This window comes from Trachurus japonicus, chromosome 18 (genome assembly GCF_045865225.1).
Source record: "Trachurus japonicus isolate A0001 chromosome 18, Traja_1.0".
In the NCBI taxonomy this organism is placed as follows: domain Eukaryota; kingdom Metazoa; phylum Chordata; class Actinopteri; order Carangiformes; family Carangidae; genus Trachurus; species Trachurus japonicus.
This window is the reverse complement of record NC_140924.1, coordinates 13,313,248-13,336,266: the sequence shown is the minus strand read 5'-3', so window position 1 is coordinate 13,336,266 and position 23,019 is coordinate 13,313,248. Positions and strand designations below refer to the sequence as shown.

The window sequence follows — 23,019 nt, the reverse complement described above, 5'->3', positions numbered from 1 at the left end:
CGGATAATAAACTGGGTTAGTATTATTAGTATTATTGTAGCCCACATATGGTTACAGATAATAGTTATTTACATTGTATATTTATTTATCTGTCCTAAATCGATCAAAGTTGTGTGTTGACAGGTTCAAAATGATGGCTGGCTTTGTCTGGGAAAAGGGATAACATAAATATTCGGTTTCCAGGACAAAGAAACTATACAATATAACATTATATTTTATATGATTGAACATACACATCCTGTGATGTTACCTATATTATGTATTTTATTATCAGACAGTGGAGGGTCCACACCGGATAATAAACTGGGTTAGTATTATTAGTATTATTGTAGCCCACATATGGTTACAGATAGTGTTATTTACATTGTATATTTATCTGTCCTAAATCGATCAAAGTTGTGTGTTGACAGGTTCAAAAATGACGGCTGGCTTTGTCTGGAAAAAGGCCTAAATATGAATATTAGGTTTCTAGGACAAAGAAACTACACAGAACTACAGTAACATTATATTTTATATGACTGAACATACACATCCTATATTATATATTTTATTATCACACAGTGGAGGGTCTACACTGAATAATAAACTGGGTTGTTATTATTATTATAGGCTATAGCCCACATATGGTTACAGATAATAGTTATTTACATTGTAGCTATATTTATCTGTCCTAAATTGATCAATCAGTTGTGTGTTGACAGGTTCAAAAATGATGGCTGGCTTTGTCTGGAAAATACCTAAATATGAATATTAAGTTTACAGGACAAAGAAACTACACAGAACTACAATATAACAATATATTTTGTGACTGAACATACACATCCTATATATTATATATTTTATTATCACACAGTGCAGGGTCTACACCGGATAATAACCTGGGTTATTATTATTATTGTAGCCCACATATGGTTACAGATAATAGTTATTTACATTGTATATTTATCTGTTCTTTTTACTGGCTACACCGATCAATCAGTTGTGTGTTGACAGGTTCAAAATGACGGCTGGCTTTGTCTGGAAAAGACCTAAATATAAATACTGGTATTCAGTTTACAGGACAAAGAAACTACACAGAACTACAATATAACATTATATTTTATATGACTGAACATACACATACATTATTATTATTATTATTATAGTCCACATATGGCTGCAGATAATAGTTGTATACATTATTATGTTTATCTGTTCTTTTTACTGGCTGCACTGATCAATCAATCATGTATTGACTTGTTCAAAATCATGACGGCTGGCTTTGTCTGAACAAAGGCCTAAACATAAATATTCAGTTTACGGGACAAAGAAGCCACACAGAACTACAATATAATAATATATTTTATATAATTGAACATACGGCCTTACACCAAGAGTCATGTCACCTAAAAGTGTATATTAGGCTATATATTTTATCCTCACACCTGCAACATTTACAGTAAGAAATGTTTTTTATAGGCTATGCTCACACAGTCTAGATAATACGTACACATATTTATAACCGTACCAAAGTCCACTGACATGTTAATGTTATATATATGTAAATGTATGTAAATACCAAATAACAGACATGTATGTTTAAAACTGATAAGGAAAACATGTGGCCAGCTAGCTACAGGAGCGCTAACTTGATAGCTAGCAAGCTAGACATAATGAACTTTCATAATATAGAGAGTCTACAGATTGATATTTTTATGTAGATAGATAGATAGATAGATAGATAGATAGATAGATAGATAGATAGATAGATAGATAGATAGATAGATAGATAGATAGATAGATAGATAGATAGATAGATAGATAGATAGATATTGACAGGTTTTGTGGACAGATATATTAGCATATAGCCTATGAACATATTAGAGTATGAGTCAGCAGACGTGCATTAGTTGGTGAATAAATTTGTTGTTGTTATTCATCCTTTAACTATCAAACAGTACATGTTACAACTGCTTTTTTCCACCACACCACCCATACCTTCATACTTTCAACCTTCCCTCACTGTTGTACAGTCCTCTTAAAGTAACCTACATTAGGCCTATTGTTATTTCATTATAGGCTACAATGAATTAATCTTATTTTGTAATAATAATCTTTATCTTTGCTTCCTTTTGAGAAAGTTAGATTTCATAAATGTGTAGCCTATGTTTTGGTTCAGACAGTAGCCTATGGGCCTACCATTGAGTTACTTAAGTTGATTATACTGACGTGACAGTGAAATATGATTATTTCTGATGTTGTTGGACGTCTCATCTCTTCCGTTCTCCTCCTCCTCAGCACCTTCCCCTTGCAACTATTTGTTCATCTGACTCAGTTATAGCGACTTACATGTTGTTTATATCGGTTAAAACTGCTGGGGAGGTTTGTATTTTTAAAAGTAAATAGATTGAGATAAAAGTTTTATTAATAGACTTCTTCCACTTAAAAATGTCACAGTTCTTTGGAGTTCGTCAAATACCAAGGGGGCAAAATCCCAGTTTTTTGAAAAACGGACATGGAGCGTTGTAAAAGGTTTGACACCAGAAATGATATCTAGGAACTTCAAGGATTAAAACCTGGGTGGACAACCCGGTCAACTAGCTGCTGGAAAGCTACAGGGGGCCAAAACCCCTTTCTTGGGTCATTTTGCTGGCGAAATGATGTAAATGCAAATATTTAGGTACTACAATGGCATAAATAGTCATACAACTATAAAATTTGGCAGAGAGTATCTTGACACATAGGGGGAGGCATGAAAAAAAGATTCTGGGGTTTGTTGCAACTCGATTTTAAGATATCACCCTCAACATCCCAAAAAAGACCAAAAAAAGTACTGTTCGCCTGACAAATTCTCATGAAAATTCTTATTTTTCCAGCACTTTATGGAGAATATCTATGCTTAACATGTATATAGAAAATTTCCTTAATTCATAAGCTTCCATTTGAGTCCAAGATAGCCTTTGTACTAGCTACTGGAAAGCTACAGGCTGTCTCCAAACAATGCAACACCTATTGTGAAAAACTACATGTTAACTGGCATGATCAGAAACCATTCTATTTCTGGTCTCCCCAAAGTGAACAGATAGATAGAGAAGACCGTTGGCCACAGCAAGTGGGGCTTTTGAGATAGAAAGGCTATCTTGGACTCAAATGGAAGCTTATGAATTAAGGAAATTTTCTATATACATGTTAAGCATAGATATTCTCCATAAAGTGCTGGAAAAATAAGAATTTTCATGAGAATTTGTCAGGCGAACAGTACTTTTTTTGGTCTTTTTTGGGATGTTGAGGGTGATATCTTAAAATCGAGTTGCAACAAACCCCAGAATCTTTTTTTCATGCCTCCCCCTATGTGTCAAGATACTCTCTGCCAAATTTTATAGTTGTATGACTATTTATGCCATTGTAGTACCTAAATATTTGCATTTACATCATTTCGCCAGCAAAATGACCCAAGAAAGGGGTTTTGGCCCCCTGTAGCTTTCCAGCAGCTAGTTGACCGGGTTGTCCACCCAGGTTTTAATCCTTGAAGTTCCTAGATATCATTTCTGGTGTCAAACCTTTTACAACGCTCCGTGTCCGTTTTTTTGCTTTGCCCCCTGGGTAAAACCCAGTATAGCATAACAGAAAAATGTTTTTGCCTCTCTCAGTCTGTAGCCTGTAGGAAACAAAGATGTGAGAGTTGAAGGTCAACAGAGGAATCACTAATTCATATACACAACGTACTGTATGTTATCTCAGTTCTGACATTCTGGTGTAAAAGTGTGTTTTTTCCCAGACACATGGTATAACTGTCTCGTTGTATCAGATGTTATCTATGTTTGGAGGATGTGTGAAACTCTTATTGGTCCGCTGCACGTAAGGAGGGACAACATGATTTGTGAAAGCACGCTGGTCTGTTTTTCTAATTTCCAAGGTCCCTCTTCAGTTGCAGGGGCCCCCTGTTTATGAATGCTCTAGTCACAAGTATCCTTCTCCCAATCATATGAGGCCCTTATACGAGGTCAAAGGTCAACCTCTACTTCTTGATAGAAACATTTGATATATAGGCCTATATTGTATATATGTTCATGTCGGTGTGCACCATACAGTATATCATGACAATGCTTACATAAGGTGAGTCATAAGTTTAGCTAAGGAGGGTTAAAAAACTGTCTCAATATTTGTCTATACTTTTGTAATGACTCCTGTTGTATGCAAATGTCATATATGTACATACATTGAATTTAATATATGTATATATTAAAGCAGATATCAGTGGAATGTTTTTGTTAATATAAGTCCTAAATAGTCCTATTTTCCGTCAGCAATCACTTACATGAAGTATTTCAGCCTAAACACGAGTCTCTCCGTCACTCTGCTCTGCTGTAAAAAGCCTGAACACAGCATTAGCCGAAACGGCCTTGCCACTGATATCTGCTTTAAGTAAATATACATATATGTGTAATTTATGTAGGCTAATAATAAATTAGAAATTGGAATTTGTGTTGTTTGTACATAAATACATCAGGGTAAGTGCTTATGTTGTACACATACATGATACACAGTTATTCTTGCATACCAAAGTACATTGACACATGTTAATATCATATGTAAATATATGTAAATTGTAAAATAAAAAACAACAACCACATACTGATATATGAATTAAATGGGGCCATTACACTATGGGGTGACAGTGTGGCCTTAACTCATTGATTTTTCCATCGATTAGGCTTCTGTATATTCATTTTATTTTTTTAAAAAGTGTTTTCATTGTATTTTGGAGAGTTTAGAGAAGAAATTGTTAGAATAACAATAACAAAAACAAAACGTGTATTGGGTTTTTGGGTTTGTGTTTGTGCCACTGCAGCTTCTGTACAAAACCCCAACATCAATTGAGGTCATGTGTAGAAAAAAAAAGCCAATAAATCAATGAACCTTTGTCCAGCTGCTCCAAGCTGGCGAGAGGACTGTAGCCACATCCATGTACGTGTCACTGCATTTTTGTTTTTGTGTGTTTGTTTTCTTTTTTTGTATGGATTATGGGGGACTTGGGGGGACAGAGCCTTCCCCGTTGTCGCCCCCACCCTCTGTAATTCACTCCCCCAACCCATCAGAGACTGTACAGACCCCCAGACCTTCAAATAACTCCTAAAAACACACCTTTTCAAACTGGCTTTTAATCTATAAACTGTTCTTTTACCCTCTTTTCATTTTATGTCTTTTTTTTTTAACCTTCCACAATATTTGTGTATCTTAATTGTGTGTTACTCCTCATTGTTCTATATTTTATTGTGTTCAGTAAGCGTCTTTGAGCGCGTTATAAATAAAAATGTAGGCTATTATGATTATTAAATTCAAGTTTATAAAAATCCAGGTTTAATTGGCAGCTGTCAGTCATATAATCACACGGACACTTCAGCTCATTCATTGTCAAGTCATTTTAATGGGTGGTGGGCAGTGGTGTAGTCTAATTGTTGCAGTGGATATAACGTTACTGCTGTTTAGGTGGGTACACTGTTCATACGTGCATCACATAGACTATAGTTAGATAGTTTTGTTGTAGGCAGAGCAAGACAAGGCAAGCCAGCTTCATTTATACGCAATAAATAAAAACGACATTAAATAGAGCATGAAATATGAGTTTGCAGCTATAACAATTAAAGCAGAAGTAAGCGGAATATTTATGTTATAAGTCTTAAATAGTTATATCTTCCGACAGCAATCACTTACATAGAGTGTTTGGTCTGAAACACGGGTCTGTCAGTCACTCTGCTCTGCTGTAAGCCGAGGAGAAAACTTTCCTTGTATCCTACAACCTTTATCCAATGAGGAGAGAGAACGGCATAAAGGGGCGGTCCTCTCTGTGTGTGCAGCCAAGGGATAGACCAGAGCGGCATTTTTATGCAAATGAGAATGACTGATGCATCCTGGGTAATTTAGGGGCAGCGCCCGGCATCCCTCCATTGAAAAGTTCAGCCTAACTGGCTTGACAAACTAACTAACAAAAAGTTGGCTATTAACAGGCTATTTACAGACAACACTTAGCCAAAACCTACCCGGTGATTCCACCAAATACGTGTAGATGTCTGGGTCAGACATTTCTGGCCACTTTGTGGAGTCATTGATCATTGTGGGAGGCTAAATGAGCATACCGGTAGATTAATTAATTGTAATTTTTCAAGATAGCGTGAACGGTGGGTTTCAAAGAGGGTGTCAAAATAATTATGAGACATAGTGCTACAAAAGAAACAAAAAATAAAACATTCAAATTGATTGTTAAGTTAGTCTACGCTCCATCGAAACACAAAAAGCCACTGAGTGCAATTTAAAAATGCCGGGTGCTGCCCCTAAATTACCCAGGATGCATCAGTCATTCTCATTTGCATAAAAATGCCGCTCTGGTCTATGCGCGTGAATGTGGTGACGTATAGGGACGAGGGCGGGGGCTGCTAACTCCATCTGCTGACAGGAAGTTAGCCAACTCGACCGGATCGCTTACTTCTGCTTTAATAGTTGGGTCTGATTTCAGTTCTGCTACTAGACCAAATTTGTGGTGGGTAGTGTACACTGAAATATTAACGCGTTTTCAGTGGGTATACTGGGTATAAGTATCACATAGACTACACCACTGTTTTTAATCGATTATTAAATTCAATTTATGAAAAAAAATCCAGGTTTAATTGGCAGCTGCCAGTCACATCATCACATGGACACTTCAGCTCATTGTCAAGTCATTTTAATGGGTGGTGGGCAGTGGTGTAGTCAAAGACAGTTTATAAATAGTAAATAGAGTATCTTTGGTGTAGTCTAATTTCTTGCAGTGGGTATATTGCTGTTTAGGTGGGTACACTGTTCATACCTGCATCACATAGACTAAAGACCAAGGGGCAACTCAATGTGCTTTCCATAAAAACAAAACCCACACACATAAAAACGACATTAAAATAGAGCATAAAATATGAGTTTTCAGCATGAAATATTGATTATTATAACAATTAAGAGGACTTACAGTGCGAATCTAAGATAAGGATTTAAAGTTATTTAAAAGAGCTCACAACATGGAAGCAAAGGTTTCTAATCTGGATTTAAAAAGTTGGGTCTGATTTCAGTTCTGCTGATAGACCAAATTTGTAGTGGGTAGACTACCTGAGTATCACATAGACTGTTTTTAATCGATTATTAAATTCAATTTATGAAAAAAAAATCCAGGTTTAATTGGCAGCTGCCAGTCACATCATCACATGGACACTTCAGCTCATTCATTGTCAAGTCATTTTAAATGGGTGGTTGGTGGGGTCTGAGAGGGGGAGGAAGGGGTGAGGAGGGAGGGGGTTGTAATGTATGAGAGAGAGGGAGAGAGGGAGAGGGGGGGAGAGGAAGAGGAGGGGGGAGAGGGAGAGAGACAGAGAGCATCCAGGTCTCACATCCTGGTACTTTCCGCGTTGTCAAGGCAGCCTCGATCAGCACGGCACGGCACGGCACAGCACGGCAAGGCTGGCGGAAAGTCGCTGCAGCAGCTATAGTCAGTGTCCTGGCATTGAGAAAAAAAAAAAAGAAAAGAAAAGAAAAAAAAAAACCCAGTCCAACAATAAAACTGTCCCGGGAAAGTTAGGTGTGACCGCCCGGCCGGCAGGTAACGGAAATGCATGTTTTTCTTCCACCCGCTTCTTCTCGCCGCTGCACCGCGCCGCCGACGCACTGAAGCCCGGGGTTCGGTGCTCGTTTCTCGGCCAGCAGACTCAGCTCAGCCCGGCGCCGTGTGGACAACAACAGCCGGAAGAGACAGAGAGAAAGAGAGAAAGAGAGCTCCATAGCTGTGTCCATTGTGCCGCCGTGCTGCTGACAGACAGAGCTGCAGAGACACGGCCGCTTTAAGGCTCTTTATTGTGGTAAATGTGTGTGTGTGGTTTTTTTGAGTTGCTTTTTTCACGTTGTTGTTGTTACGCTGCCGGTTGGGCCGAGTCGTTTTTATTATCGCCGTCGTTTTCCCGATCAAACGGAGTCATGAAAGAATAAAGAATAAAAAATGGCTCTCGACAGATATAATTTGTGATAGAAAGGGACAGGTTTAAAGGGACAGTGTCCTTCCTGCTTCCTGTATCAGGCTAGATAGAGCCTCTACATTTCCCAAACGCGACGTGTGTCCTGCAACACCACCATAGTACTAGCCTACTTTGCACACTGCACAACCTAAATATTCAGTGTTTATTGTTGAATTTACTCCACATTTGCATAAAACCAACAACTATAAGGTGGAGTTTATAGCCTCAAGACCCGACTCGCACTGCACTGAGTGTTGTGGTGGTGGTGGAGCAGTGGGCGTTTCAGTCCCTGGCTGTGCATTGTCCTGATCTGCATTTAATCCAATTTAGAGAGGCTCCAGGGCAGTCTGTATAGGTAGTTGTAGTGTTTAGGAAATTTGATGAGCAGGGGAAAAGTCTTTAGAAGAGCAAAAATCGAATCTGCACATGCATGTAATGTAAAATCATATTTCACATCTGCGGTAATCACATCAGCAGGTTAATGATGGATCGGATCTAGGAGAGTGATAACTGTAAAACTACAACCTCGACAATGAATGTGAATGTACCTACGTCTGTGGAGGTTTTCACTTGTCGTAGTTTTTAAATGTTGAACTGAAAGACAGCTGGATTTATTTTTGGATCTTGAGGATGTTTCACCTCTCAACCAAAAGGCTTCTTCAGTTTTTAAAAAAACTAGTCTGGGAGTCCCAAATATGTAACCTTAGGGCGGGGTGAAGACCTTGAGACGATGTCCAAAGTGTTCACTCCACTAAGGTTACATACTTGGGACTCCGCAACCATATTTCTAGAACTGAAGAAGCCTTTCGGATGAGAGGTTAAACGTCTTAAAGAAACCAAAAAGAAATCCAGTCGTCTCGCTTCAGCACTTAAAGACCTAAGGGTGAACATAAAGTTAAACAAACTCCTGCCTGACAGTGTCAACAGAAGGTTGAATATTTTAGCTTTGTTGGACTGTATTATCTTATTAGATTGAACCTTACCTGAGTGTTTGATATGCAAATATAATATTCTCTTTTATTGCTTCAAGTAAAATGCAGCTAATACTTTTTTATTTATTTTATTTTATTGTTCTTTAGGATACCTTCAGGCCAATGTGATGTCTGAGAGATTTGACCGCTGCTCATTGGAGCCAAGGCACCTACTGTGGCGTCACATAGGAGGACGCCATGTAGGTTAAAGGAGGGGGGGGGGCAGCGAGGAGTCCGGACTGCAGAGGCCGAGCCAACCAGTAGTACTGTTGGATGAGAACTGATGAGCAAGCTGGAAGTAGCATGCCAACTGCAAAAGATAAAGGCGGGTCAGCGGCGGCGTCCCACTCCCACCGCTACCGGCCTGCCTCGGAGTACGACGATACCACACTCGCCCAAAAGAGGGAATACTGGAGAACCAAGAAGCGAGAGCAGAGGGCCCGGCTGACGGAGCGGAGGGGGAAGCCGACGCCGATAAAGGATAACGGACCCTCGGAGGTGAATTCCTTTGGTACCCACTCTTTTCCTATGCATGAGACGTACAAAGCAGCTGACGTTTCTCTTGCATCGCAGAGCGGGAATGCGTTGGGGGACAGTTCGCTCAATGGCCCCGAGAACCAAAAGGAGAAGTGGATCAGGACGACGAAGGTCCTCAAGATCCCTTCTCCAAATTTTCCAGCGCCGTGCTCCGTCTCGGCCAAAGCCGCCGCCGAGGGCAACGCAGTCGTGGTGAAATGCCGGGCAGCAGCGGGGGGCGCTGCCGTGAACAGAGCCGTTACCTCACCCACGTCCAGTGGAACCAAGCTGAACACCACCAGTTCCTCAGTGCCTCCATTCAGCGTGACCAGAGTTACCAACGGCAGCTCCGCCAAAACAGCACCTCAGCCATGCGTGTCTATGCAGGACACGTCGGTCCCCACGATGCAACAAAAGGCACAAGTTGTATCACACGTTCAGCCCAAACTCTTACCCACCAATGTGACCGCAGGAGGGATTCCCGCGCCCTCTCCGCGTAGCCCCGTCGCTGTCAAAACAGAGACGTTGGAGGGCAACGCGGTGGTGAACACAACACCTCAAAGTGGAACAAAGAGTGCCTTGGTCACCACCACTCAGAGGGCTAAAGGTGTTGTTGTTGGCGACTCCCAACAACCGGCCGTAAAGTCCGAGGAGGAGAGAGCGGCCAAGCGCAGGGAGCATTGGAGGATCAAAAAGCGAGAGCAGAGAGCAAAGCTGGCGGCTCGGGTAGCCAAGGCCAGAGAGAGGACGCAGGCCGTGCAGATGATGATGATCCAGAGGGAATCGGCACAAAAACCGGGACTCTTGGGCGGTACGGTCCTTCAACATCTTCCATCTCAGTCGTTTGTGAAAGGAGCAGGGCAGAGGCAGTTCCCTGCTTGGGGCAAAACTTCATTTACATCTGCCAAAAAGGAAAATAATAAGCTGCAAATTGGGACAGCTGCTGTTAACCTGCAAGTGAATCAGATGAAAGTACAAAATCCTCACGAGAACAGGAAGACACAGACAATGACAGCATCTAGTGTTGTGAAAAAAACAGGGGAATCACAGAGAAAGCTTCCAAGTTATATTTCTAATGTTAGCAGAGGGATTGCACGATGTAAGACGCCTCAACAGAGGTTTATAGAAGCCCGGAAGAATTTGCTAATGAGTCAAAGACACATTAGATGTAAACCTCCGCTTTTTGTGTCGATGTTTGGTACGAGAAATATCCCCAGAATCGACCCCAACGACACGCCGGAGCAGATAATAGCCAAGCGGCGGGAGTACTGGCGGATCAAAAAGCGCGAACAGCGAGCGAAGCTGTCGATGGAGGTGAAGGCTCGGCTGAAGGAGAAGGACTCGTTGATGCGGAGAATGAAACGTTACCAGAGGATCCTGGAGGAGATGAGGAGGGCCAGACTGATGGCGCAGGCAGCGGGAGCCAGCAGCGCCCTCACCCACGCCTCTGAGACCATCGGGGGATTCATCAAAGAGGACGGGACCGTGACCGTCAGCATTCCCCAGGGTCCGACGGGGCCCAACACGTCGGCAAGTGACAATGAACTCCATGTGGGCGCCAATAAGACCTTGATCATACAACCTCAACATCAGCCCAGTACAAAACGCAGTCCTGTGAAGATAAACCAGCCTTCCACTTTACTCCACTCAGCTCAGGTGAAAGTCTTTATCCCCCTTTCAGGACAGTCGGGCAACAAGTCTGCAACGGTGCTGTCAATCAGGCCACGGACTCAACTTGAAAGCACAACTGCTCCGAACTCACACTCACACTCGTCACCGTTGCGAAATGTAGGTCAAATCACACTCACTCATCCTCAAACCTCTCCGAACGCCCTTTCTGAGGGATCGGCAGCAGCAGCAGCAGCGGCGGGGTCGAACCTCGGCGGCGGGTGTGTCATGAAAATGGCCGTTTCAAGCAGTTGTGCGTCGCCGTTGTCTCTGGATCCAGAGCTGACGGAGGAGGAGAGGATGGCGAAGAAGAGGGAGTACTGGAGGACGAAGAAACGAGAGCAGCGAGCGGCTCGTGCGGCGCAACTCAAGCAGGGTCTTTTACACGCGAGGGCCAACGCGGCCTTGCAGAGGAGGAGGAGGGCCCAGGGGCAAGTAACTCCGAGACGGATTCTTCTTCTCACCAACCACACTGGGAGTCCACCGCCGCCTCTCCCCAGCGACTGTGTTCCCGTTACACCGAATGCAAATGAGATCAAACAAGAGAGTCAATCTGTGCCAGCAGCTGACCTAAATTCTGAACCGGAACAAGCCATCTGTCCAGATATCAAACCCCCAACCTCCTCCCCACCACCTCCACTTCCACCTCCATTGCCCCAGCCGGAGTCTGACCCAGCTCTGAGCGCAGACAGCCAAGCCACCACGCTGCTGGCCGTGGCCTCCATGAAGAAGCTCCTGGAGGAGTCGCTCAGCACCGTGAGGGAGTGTAACGACGAGCAGCCGGTGGACGTTAAAACGGAGACAGCCGAGGAGGAGCTTTCGGAGCAGGAGATGAAGCCGATTGTGCCTCAGCTTTTCTTTGAAAAGGATGTGGCGGTGGCGGCGGCGGTGTCCCCTATCGCAGCCGACCTGACGCTGCAGATAAAAAGCTGGAAGCCAGATCCGGATACTGATGACTTGGTAAACGAAGGTTCTCCGAGCCCCGATCTCAAAGACTCATCGCTAAATAATGAGACATCTCCTTCTCTTTCCACCTCCAATGAGGAAGTCCATCATCCCACCTGTGAGCAATCTTCACAAACGCTCTCCAACATCATATTCAGCCCCTCCATGGAGGCCTCTGACGGTCCGTCCTCGCCACGCAGACCCCAGAGGCCTCGCAACAAAAGAGTGGGACATCAAAACTGCTGCTCCCCAGAGCCGCCGAAGCTACATCATCTGCCCGTGGACCAACCGCAGCTGCAGAAGCAGCAACAACATGTCGAACAGGCACAAGGTGAATCCCAAAACAGGGACTTGCCATCGGCAGAAAGCTGTTTCAACGCGGTGGCCGAGCAGAGCGGCTGGACCAGCCTGCAGAGGAAGAGGGAGTACTGGAAGCTGATGAAGAGGCAGCAGAGGGCCAGGTTAAAGGCCAGGCAGAGGGAGAGGCACGGGGAGTGCAGCAGCAGCCACCTGTCGCCTACAAACATCCAGGTAAGGTGACATCAGGGAGTAATGTTTATTTTGTTGATCATGAATTGTGGTGAACTTTTTCATATTCCTAGTGTGAGTAAAAAAAAGTGAATAAAAACACAACCATTGAGTCACCCATTAGTCACTTAAAGGGATTCAGAGTTCAACATTTTGGCAAATTGGCCCATTGCCATAATCCCTATAGTCATAGCAGTAAGTTTGTTACCTTTAATTGTCGGTTCAAGCTATTTTTAGAACGGCGGAGCAGAGCCGTGAGCTGCTCAGTGCTACGATACAGAGGCTGATGGGATTTCTTGGTTTCCTTCATCAAACTCATCAAATACACAATCCAACAACTCCAAAACGCTCTGGTGGACAAGTTGTGACCTGCACATTCACCACGCTATGAGATAATAACAGAACGTTACCTTGTAAAACAACTCTGTCTCATAACGTTCTGTTATTATCTCATAGCGTGGTGAATGTGCAGGTCACAACTTGTCTGCCAGAGCGTTTTGGAGTTGTTGGATTGTGTATTTAATGAGTTTGATGAGGGAAACCAAGAAATCCCATTAGCCTCTGTATCGTAGCACTGAGCAGCTCACGGCTCTGCTCCACCGTTCTAAAAACAGCTTGCACCAACAATTAAAGGTAACGAACCTACTGCTAAGACTATAGGGATTATTGCAATGGGCCAATTTGCCAAAATGTTGAACTATCCCTTTATCAGTGCTCTCAGCCAGCCTTTAAAACACTCTATGAACACTTCAGACTAATCTCTGTTATTGACAGTCTCTTTACAAGAGGCTTTAACAATGGGTCGTTGGCTGAGACTTTGAGCATCGTAAAGTACTAAACTGTTTGGCATCAAACTGAGTGGGGTCGGCCTGTCTTTGAGTCCGACTGAGAGGATAAATTAAAGCAGAAGTAAGCGGAATATTTGTGTTAATATAAGTCTTAAATAGTTATATCTTCCGACGGCAATCACTTATGTAGAGTGTTTGGTCTGAAACACGGGTCTGTCAGTCACTCTGCTCTGCTCTGAGCCGAAGAGAAAACTTTCCTTGTATCCTACAACCTTTATCCAATGAGGAGAGAGAACGGCATAAAGGGGCGGTCCTCTCTGTGTGTGCAGCCAAGGGATGCACGTGAATGTGGTGACGTAGGGACGAGGGCGGGGACTGCTAACTCCATCGGCTGACAGGAAGTTAGCCAAAACGACCGGATCGCTTACTTCTGCTTTAAATTTCTTTGTTCATGTTGTGTTGTTTTGTCTTCCAGGCTCCAGGTCTCATTATCATCAACAGCGTTAAAGATGTCAAGCCTCTAACAAAACCAGCTCTCCAACAACCGACCAAGCCATCCGTTGCTCCTCTGGCTGCGGACAGCGGTATCCCCACCGTCCTGGTCGTCAGCCCCGCAGCGCGAAACGCCGAACAACAGTCACCGCCGCCACCGCCGGACACGCTCCAGGTCAATCTGCCCGTCACCAGCAGCGTTTCCTGTTCGCCTGGAAGTGAGCAGAACGACGCGAACGTTGGTCTCGGAGCTCCTGAGAGTCGGCATCAAGCCACGTCGGAGTGGATGTCCAGCAGCACGGACGTAGATTCATCCGCCTGCCTCCCGACTCTGAAGCCGCCGGACAACCCGCTGTCCAGCATCAACCTGCAGCCCATCGAGCCTCTGAACTCCACCGCGCTCAGTCCGCTGAAAATCCCCAGTCCTGTTATTTCGTACAACATGCATTCATCTCCGACCAAGCTGAGTCCGGTGAGCACCCTGGTTCCGCCGAAGCCCGTCGCCGGGGAGTCGGAGGAGGAGTTCCTGAAGAGGAAGCGCGAGTACTGGAGGATCAAGAAGAAAGAGCAGAGGGCGAGGAAGGCCATTCGGGAGAGGGGGATCACCCCGAGGAGACCGACCATTACCAACAACAACTGGAGGCCCATCCTACCGGCGCACGACCTGGCAACCCACGACCTGCCGCCACGTGACCTGGCAACACAGGTGCAAGCCACACAGGTAAAAGACAAAAACACATTTTGTGTCTCAAAGGCTCTGTTTGGATAATTATACTCAGTCTAAACCCTAGCTTCACCCTGTAGTTTTTTTTTTTTTTTTTTTAAATATGTTTATTGATTGAGAAAATAAGTAGAGGAAAAGAGAAGAGAAGAAAAAAGGGGGAAAAATAGGGAAAGAACACAGCAGCACATCAAGCATTACAACGATATTTCATGGTCATAAAATGAGTATCTACTATAGACAGAATATAAGAGCAGAAAAAATAGTGAAATAAATAGGTTGGTAGACATATAGCCTGTTTGTGCTGTGAGGTTTTGTACAATAGCCAGTGTCTATGGGCTCACATTTTTAAGGTAATTCAGTACTGGGTCCCATGTTTTATCAAACTTATCTCCTCTATCTTCATTGTAGAATCTCAGTTTCTCCAGATGTAAAGTATTTGACAATTCTTCCAACCATAAGTTATAAGTAGGCACAGAGTCCGTTTTCCACACTCGTAAAATCAGCTTTTTAGCAATCACCATCCCAAATTGAACTGCTCTTCTTTCAAATTTATTAACAGAAGAAAGGACACGTGTGGCCCCTAGGAAGGCAACCAGAGGGTTGGGTGCCAGATTTTTTACCAAAATCCTTAGAAAAACCACAGAAAAATAAATTTCCAAAATAAAAGAAGTTTACTACATGCCCAGAATGAATGTGCTAGAGGATTTACATTACCGGTTAAAAAGGTGGGACATCAAGGTAAAATTTATGTAGCTTTTCTTGCAAGTAATGGAGTCTGTGGAGCGCTTTATACTGTATTACGTTGTGCCTGGTGTTAACTGAAGCTTCACCCTGTAGTTTAATCAAACTATTACAGACAAATGTTTGGTATGGGATTTTCCAGGTGTCCCAGGTCCCAGTTTGCCCGTCCAACCTTTGTTTGAAGTGACGTCTGACGTTTCGTGCTAGAAAGTAATGGACTGCTCTTACATGGTCTCACTGTTCACTGAGGCCACATTTAGCTACTAACACACACTCAGTTTAGAGAGTCGTTGGGCAGGCTTAACGCGATGACGACATACTTGCGACGGTGAAAAACATGACAAGATGGCTTTGGCAAAGGAATCGTTTGAATCGGCGTTGGCATCAACTTTGAAAGAATTAAACCTGTCATTTTCTTTAAAAGTTGAGCAAGAAACTGCACCGAAGTCATTCATTTCGAAGAAGGATGTATTTGGTGTTTTGCCGACGGGATATGTGAAAAGTGCTCTTTGCTCTGATTAGTCATAGCGCTACCCTATTGGTGCAGAGGCAGTTTGAAAGACAGCCTTCATTGGATTGAGCCGAGGTCTACCGGTCGTTGCCAGACTAGACATTTTAATGATATAGTCTGGCTTGTCAGGCTACAGAACGACCACAATGAGATGCAAAGTTTCACTGTGCACTGTCTTTATTCAAACAGGCTGATTTTAAGTTTAACTCTGAAGGCTCAGGTTGAACAGCAGATGTACAAAAGCGATCACTGATCTTGTGTCAGTCGTTCGATTAATCAGATAAATCATTTAAGTAAATAACAAAACTTAACTTGGAAAGCGATTCTTGCAGTTGGCAGTCAAACTAATAGAAAAAAAAATTACAGAGAGGTGGGAAAATGAACTGCATGACTCTGCTTATTGGATTGAATTTTGTTGGACAGTTGCCTGTAGGTTTTCATCTCCCAGTCGCTCCTAAGCTGAAAACATGTCAAGTATTAGTAACTCCAGCGGAGGAGGTGACCGCCGCCACATGTTTGGAGGGGCTGACTGTGAGGTTTTTTTTTGAGGCCCGTTCAAAAGTCTAGATATTTTGGGAGTAAGTCTGGAAACTTACACAGTTATTGGGCTCTGCAGATTCCACCGATCACTTTATATATATATCACTTCATTTGGCCGATCGACCGGAGGAGTTAACGGGAAATGATGGGAAACGGTTACAGGCTGGACAGATGGAAAAGACCAAACTGAAAAACAAGATGTGGGAGGATGTGTGGACGAAAGGTTAAAGGGATAGTTCAACGTTTTGGCAAATTGGCCCATTGCCATAATCCCTATAGTCATAGCAGTAGGTTCGTTAGCTACCGTTAATTGTCGGTGCAAGCTATTTTTAGAACGGCGGAGCAGAGCCGTGAGCTGCTCAGAGCTACGCTACGGAGGCTAATGGGATTTCTTGGTTTTCCGTCATCAAACTCATCAAATACACAATCCAACAACTCCAAAATGCTCTGGTGGACAAGTTGTGACCTGCACATTCACCACGCTGTGAGATAATAATGTAAAAGTTACGAGACAGAGTTGTTTTTTTAGAGGTAAATGCAGAGACTGCTTGATGAAAAACTGTCCCTGAAGGCAACGGGCATCAGCGGTTTTGCATGAATTTACCTCTAAAACAACTCTGTCTGGTAACGTTCTGTTATTATCTCATAGCGTGGTGAATGTGCAGGTCACAACTTGTCCACCAGAGCGTTTTGGAGTTGTTGGATTGTGTATTTGATGAGTTTGATGAGGGGAAACCAAGAAATCCCATTAGACTCTGTAGCGTAGCTTTGAGCAGCTCGCGGCTCTGCTCCGCCGTTCTAAAAACAACTTGCACCGACAATTGAAGGTAACAACAAACCTACTCCTATGACTATAGGGATTATGGCAATGGGCCAATTTGCCAAAAATGTTTAACTATCCCTTTAAAAGTCACAGTGACCTCCTTGTAGCCTAATAACTGGTTTATTTTATATGTTGTAAACAAAGTGAGTTACATTCACTTTATTGTAGTAAAAAAGAAGTGGGAATCATTCACTTGAGTTGAGTGTGAGTTGCATTTCTTGAATTTTTCCCCCCGTCTCTTCCCTGCAGGACTCGGGTCAGTGGGTGAGCTCGTCTGATGAGTCAGAGCATCTAATGAGGTGGGAGATGAGTTTTTGTTGACGTCTGGCATCGCTGCTTCGGGCTCTGTGCAGGATCATGACTGTAAATCTTCTCCTCTCCTCTCCTCCTCTTCCTCTCACAGCGCCTCAGTGGACGCCGACCACCAGGCATCGTTCCCGTACTCGAGCTACACCGTGCCACTAGAAGGTGGAGTATCAACTCTGTCGCTTTGTATTGAAAAGAAGAATATACAGTAAATTTTAGCAGAAAACTTAAAGGACGATTCCGGGCAAATTCAACTCGGGGGTGTATTTTCCTAACATTTTAGGTCTAAAAGAAGGAATCTGAAGATTTTCAGTTTAATCGCTCCTGTTTTGCGGTAGTTGCGTCTGTCCGCGCATCGCCACGGCAGCAATGAATGAGAGCAGATGCAAGTTCTGCTGCTTAGGCTGTTTACAGCCCTGAAAGCCGCAATTTTTTTCCACAGACAGCATCAGATGGCCACTCAAACATGCACCGAGAAGTTTATTTACTTCAAGCAAGCCGACATGTTTGTAAAACTAGATCTAATTCAAAGTCTCGCACTAGACCCAAGTTGACGTGGTGTGTTCACGTGCAGTCGGAAAGCTACCATTTGTTTCATAAACACAGGAATATCAACTCTTGACTTGCTTAAGTAAATAAACTTCTCGGTGCATGTTTGAGTCGCCGTCTGACGCTGTCTGTGGAAAAACAATTGCAGTTTTGAGGGATGTAAACAGCCTAAGCAGTGGAACTGGCATCCGCTCCCATTCATCGCTGCCGTGGCGATGCGGGGACAGACACAACTACCGCAAAACAGGAGCAATTAAACTGAAAATCTTCAGATTCCTTCTTTTAGACCTAAAATGTTAGGAAAATACACCCCCGAGTTGAATTTGCCCGGAATTGTCCTTTAATAAGGCGAGACACTACAGGCAAAAACACTGTTTTTTCATGCACTGATCAATTTTGAGATTTTGGGCTATTTTTCTTCCTTAACATGTATTCTTTCAGAAAAGTCGAAATAAATGGTAGAAAATCCACATTAAGGTTTTTATTTTACTTCATTTTGTCTCTTTCATCAGTAGATTTCTCCTAAATTCGCCAAAAGTTAACGTGCTACTGTGACATACAGTGCTGTGCCTGTTGTATGACCCATGTCATGTCAGGTATCACTATAAAGCTCTCTCTCCTGAACAACGATATAGGCTCCAAAAATTGTCTTGTGTCTCATGTCCGCAACCAATCGTAATTGGTGTTTACATTAACAATCTATGGAATTTTATAGTACAAGTCTTTAAAGGCCGTTTTCTCAAAATGAGTTTTTCCCTCAGACTCTGAGCTAGAAATCTCAACTTCAGCAGCACTTACAGACACCAAACCTTCCAGTTTGATCCCTTTCTATATTCTGAAGGTTTTTACAGAGGGGATTGTTGATATATCATTCACAGCCTGATTTATACAACATTTTATCCCAAAAAACATGGCGAAATTTGATTTTTTTTAGGGCTGGTGACAGTATTTTCTCATTTACAGAGTGATGAAAAGAGATATCCAAAATCCCCTCTGTAAAAACTTCTCACTCTAATATGTCAACAAAATAAAACAAGAATTTTGAAAGGGGCTTTATCCAATGTTCAGATTTCGGTTCTGGAAATGTATGCAAATTAGCGCATATTTAATCAGATATTGCCTCATTTATATATTTAAACATAAAATTTGACAAAACTTGTAATACAAAAAATATTTGTCTTAATGTGAGTGATAAACTTGGGAAGTTTCATGGTGATATCTGTTATTTAATTTTTTTTACCCTATTCACAGATGACCACCAAGAGCTGCTTTTCTCCGACTGCGAGAACAACGGCGGCGGTGACGACGGCTCGGTCTCGGACGCCGTGTGGAGGAACCGCTACCTCATGGACTACGACCCGCTCAACCAGCTGCTGGTGTGCATCGTGTGCGGCGAGCTGCAGTACTCCCACAGCCTGGAGGGGGTGAGGGCGCACATCGACGAGGCCCATCCCGACACGCTGAGCCTGGAGCTCGGAGAGCGGCAGCGCATCCTGGAGGCCTGGGACGAGCAGGTGTCGCAGCGGGAGCGCTTCTTCACCAGCCAGCTGCAGCAGAACAGCCGGGGCCGAGAGAGCTGCTCAGGTAACACGAATCATTAATATTTAGTTTATATTTAAGCTCCATATAGTATTAAAGCTCCATACAGTATAAAGGTAGATGTTTGTGTTAAAGCAGAAGTAAGCGATCCGGTCATTTTGTCTAACTTCCTGTCAGCCGATGGAGTTGGCAGTCCCCGCCCTCGTCCCTACGTCACCGCATTCACACGCATCCCTTGGCTTCACACACAGAGAGGACTGCCCCTTTATGCCGTTCTCTCTCCTCATTGGATAAAGGTTGTAGGATACAAGGAAAGTTTTCTCCTCGGCTTACAGCAGAGCAGAGTGACTGACAGACCCGTGTTTCAGACCAAACACTCTATATAAGTGATTGCTGTCGGAAGATATAACTATTTAAGACTTATATTAACACAAAAATTCCGCTTACTTCTGCTTTAAAGCTCCTTCAAAATAAAGGTAGATGTTTGTGTTAAAGCTCCATACAGTATAAAGGTAGATGTTTGTGTTAAAGCTCCATACGGTATAAAGGTAGATGTTTGTATTAAAGCTCCATACAGTATAAAGGTAGATGTTTGTGTTAAAGCTCCTTCAAAATAAAGGTAGATGTTTGTATTAAAGCTCCATACGGTATAAAGGTAGATGTTTGTGTTAAAGCTCCTTCAAAATAAAGGTAGATGTTTGTATTAAAGCTCCATACAGTATAATGGTAGATGTTTGTGTTAAAGCTCCTTCAAAATAAAGGTAGATGTTTGTATTAAAGCTCCATACAGTATAATGGTAGATGTTTGTGTTAAAGCTCCTTCAAAATAAAGGTAGATGTTTGTGTTAAAGCTCCATACAGTATAAAGGTAGATGTTTGTGTTAAAGCTCCATACAGTATAAAGGTAGATGTCCATGTGTAGTGTGATTATAAAGCAGCTCTAGGTTCTATATTAATACTGTGAAAGTATCAAAGCCTCAGTCCGCAGAGAAATGCACACAGCCTGTATTCAGAAACTGAGTCGAGTAAAACCGAGTAAAACCAGCCGTCAGGACTTCCTGTCACTTTGTGATGTCACAACAACAGCAGTCACCTAAAGCTCCGCCCCCACCACCTGGACCCACCATCCAATACTTTGCAGGATTTGGTTTATCTGAGTGTTTTATTCTGAAATCTGCTCTATTTTTTATTAGATCTCTCAGAAAATGATCAGCCAGTCAGCAGAGAGATTCAGAGCCTTCTCTGTTCTGATTGGCCGACACTGATCTGTCGTTACTAGATCTATACGAGCATCTTTGCAATGTTTGATTGATTGACTTTGTTTTGCAGAAGCACACAGAGACTGATCAGCAGAGAACACGACTGCAGGAGTCGACTGAAGACCACGGATCAGGAGAGAAAACCAACTCTTTCTATTTATTTGTTGAATCAGTGTTTTGTTTTGTTCTTTTTGTTTTTTGTTTTTTTTTTACCTTTGTGGAGAGTCACCTTGTCGGAGAGCGCTGCACTCAGCCCAGAAAGCAGCTTTACCTCATTTCCTAGCACGACTGCAATGTGGGTTACTGAAAGTCAGTCTGGACTTCTTCTTCTTCTTCTTTTTTTATTTTTTTTAAAACAACTAAGATTATGTGACAATATCTAAAATATTTTGACGTATTGGGAAACACAGATATCTAAAGTATTCAGTTATTCTCTTTGATTTTTAAACCTAATCTGATATATACAATTTTTCAGGACTCGTTTGCCTGTTGCTTTATATTTCCTGACAGAGTGAATTAACTGGGGTCCACAAGCAGGTTTGACCTATTGCTTAAAGGGATAGTTCAACATTTTGGTAAATTGTCCCATTGCCATAATCCCTATAGTCATAGCAGTAGGTTTGTTACCTTTAATTGTCGGTGCAAGCTATTTTTAGAACGGTGGAGCAGAGCCGCGAGCTGCTCAGAGCTACGCTACGGAGGCTAATGGGATTTCTTGGTTTCCCTCATCAAACTCATCAAATACACAATCCAACAACTCCAAAACGCTCTGGTGGACAAGTTGTGACCTGCACATTCACCACGCTATGAGATAATAACAGAACGTTACCAGACAGAGTTGTTTTAGAGGTAAATTCATGCAAAACCTCTGATGCGAGGACCGACAATTAAAGGTAACAAACCTACTGCTATGACTATAGGGATTATGGCAATGGGCCAATTTGCCTAAATGTTGAACTATCCTTTTTAAAAATGTCATCTTTTTATTTTGCACGAGGAAGATGTCATTTCAGGTTTTGCTAGAAAGACCCCGACTACTTTCACCTGCTCAGATTAAACACTATTACTACTACTACGGATAAAAAAAATAACATATGTAAAATATGTGGCAGAATCATATCGGAGCCATTTTTAACAGTTGAGTTGCAGATTTTTAACCCCTAGTATCATCGTCTTCATCGTCATCGTCATCAGCTGTGAGATCAACAGCAGCACAAGAATCAAACACTTTTTATACCGAGGTCTATTTGTTTCTATAAGAGCTGCTGCTGTCAGTTTTTGTACAAAGTTTTTCTCTCCGAGAGCCTGGAGACACAGACACGTCGGACGTCCACGTGGTTTTTTTCTATGTGATCCTGCACCGTTCTGTTCAAACACTCAGACTTTACAGAAATAATCCTTTTGGACGACTTTTTTTCTTTCTTTTTTTTTGTATCGAGAACTTTTTTACAGGAACTTTCTCACCTGTGTAAAAAATTTCGAAAGCAAAAAAAAAAAAAATCCTCCTGCAGTTCATATGATATCAGCCTGTAAATCTCCTGCACTGTAAATACACAAAAATGCTAATGTAGTTATTATGACATGCCAAATTTTTTTTGACTGTTTTCGATCGACTTTTATTTATTATTTATTATTGAACCTCCTGTTATGTAACTGATTATTATTATTATTATTATTGCTCATGCATCGTTCATATCCATAGGTAGTGTGATGTTAGAGAAAAGTGTCTCATTGGTCAGTTTTTCAAGGATCCAGAGGTTTTTTTCCTGCATGAGTAGTAAAAAAAAAAAAAGGATGAACTGTTTGTTGTATATCACAGATGAACTCTGGGTGAATTCCCATGTTTTGTTTTTTTGTTATTAAGAGTAAAAAAAAGAAGCTATTTTCTGTTTGAGCACAAAGCTGCGGAGGTGGAACGACCTGCGCAGCCACGACACTGTAAATAGCTGGAAGTGACCAAGCTACTTTACCTTCTGAGAATGTAACTCCGACTTGTTTACCAGTTCAAAGGGAATGTTCAAATGCCTTTTAAGTAATAAACCTTTTCTACCTTTGGGTCTCTTCTTTCATAATGTCGACTTTCTTTTACTCTGTTTCATGTAAAACACATTTG

General features: G+C 42.5%; 1 protein-coding gene and 1 long non-coding RNA gene across 2 annotated transcripts; one reads left to right on the top strand and one right to left on the bottom strand.

Annotated features, from left to right (window-relative positions):
• The first annotated feature begins 7,741 nt into the window (after positions 1-7,741).
• On the top strand, positions 7,742-21,206 carry LOC146968854 (uncharacterized). Its single transcript, XM_085759604.1, has 7 exons — positions 7,742-7,853; positions 9,086-12,637; positions 13,898-14,635; positions 17,503-17,552; positions 17,657-17,721; positions 19,360-19,692; positions 20,977-21,206. The coding sequence occupies exons 2-7, from the start codon at positions 9,251-9,253 to the stop codon at positions 20,991-20,993; spliced, it is 4,590 nt and encodes a 1,529-aa protein (XP_085615730.1). The 5' UTR covers positions 7,742-7,853; positions 9,086-9,250; the 3' UTR covers positions 20,994-21,206.
• Positions 19,600-22,039, bottom strand: LOC146968853 (uncharacterized). Its single transcript, XR_015034246.1, has 3 exons — positions 21,865-22,039; positions 20,985-21,450; positions 19,600-19,687 (listed from the first exon to the last, which is right to left on the bottom strand). It is a non-coding gene; the product is annotated as an uncharacterized LOC146968853 (long non-coding RNA).
• Between the last annotated feature and the right edge of the window lie 980 nt (positions 22,040-23,019).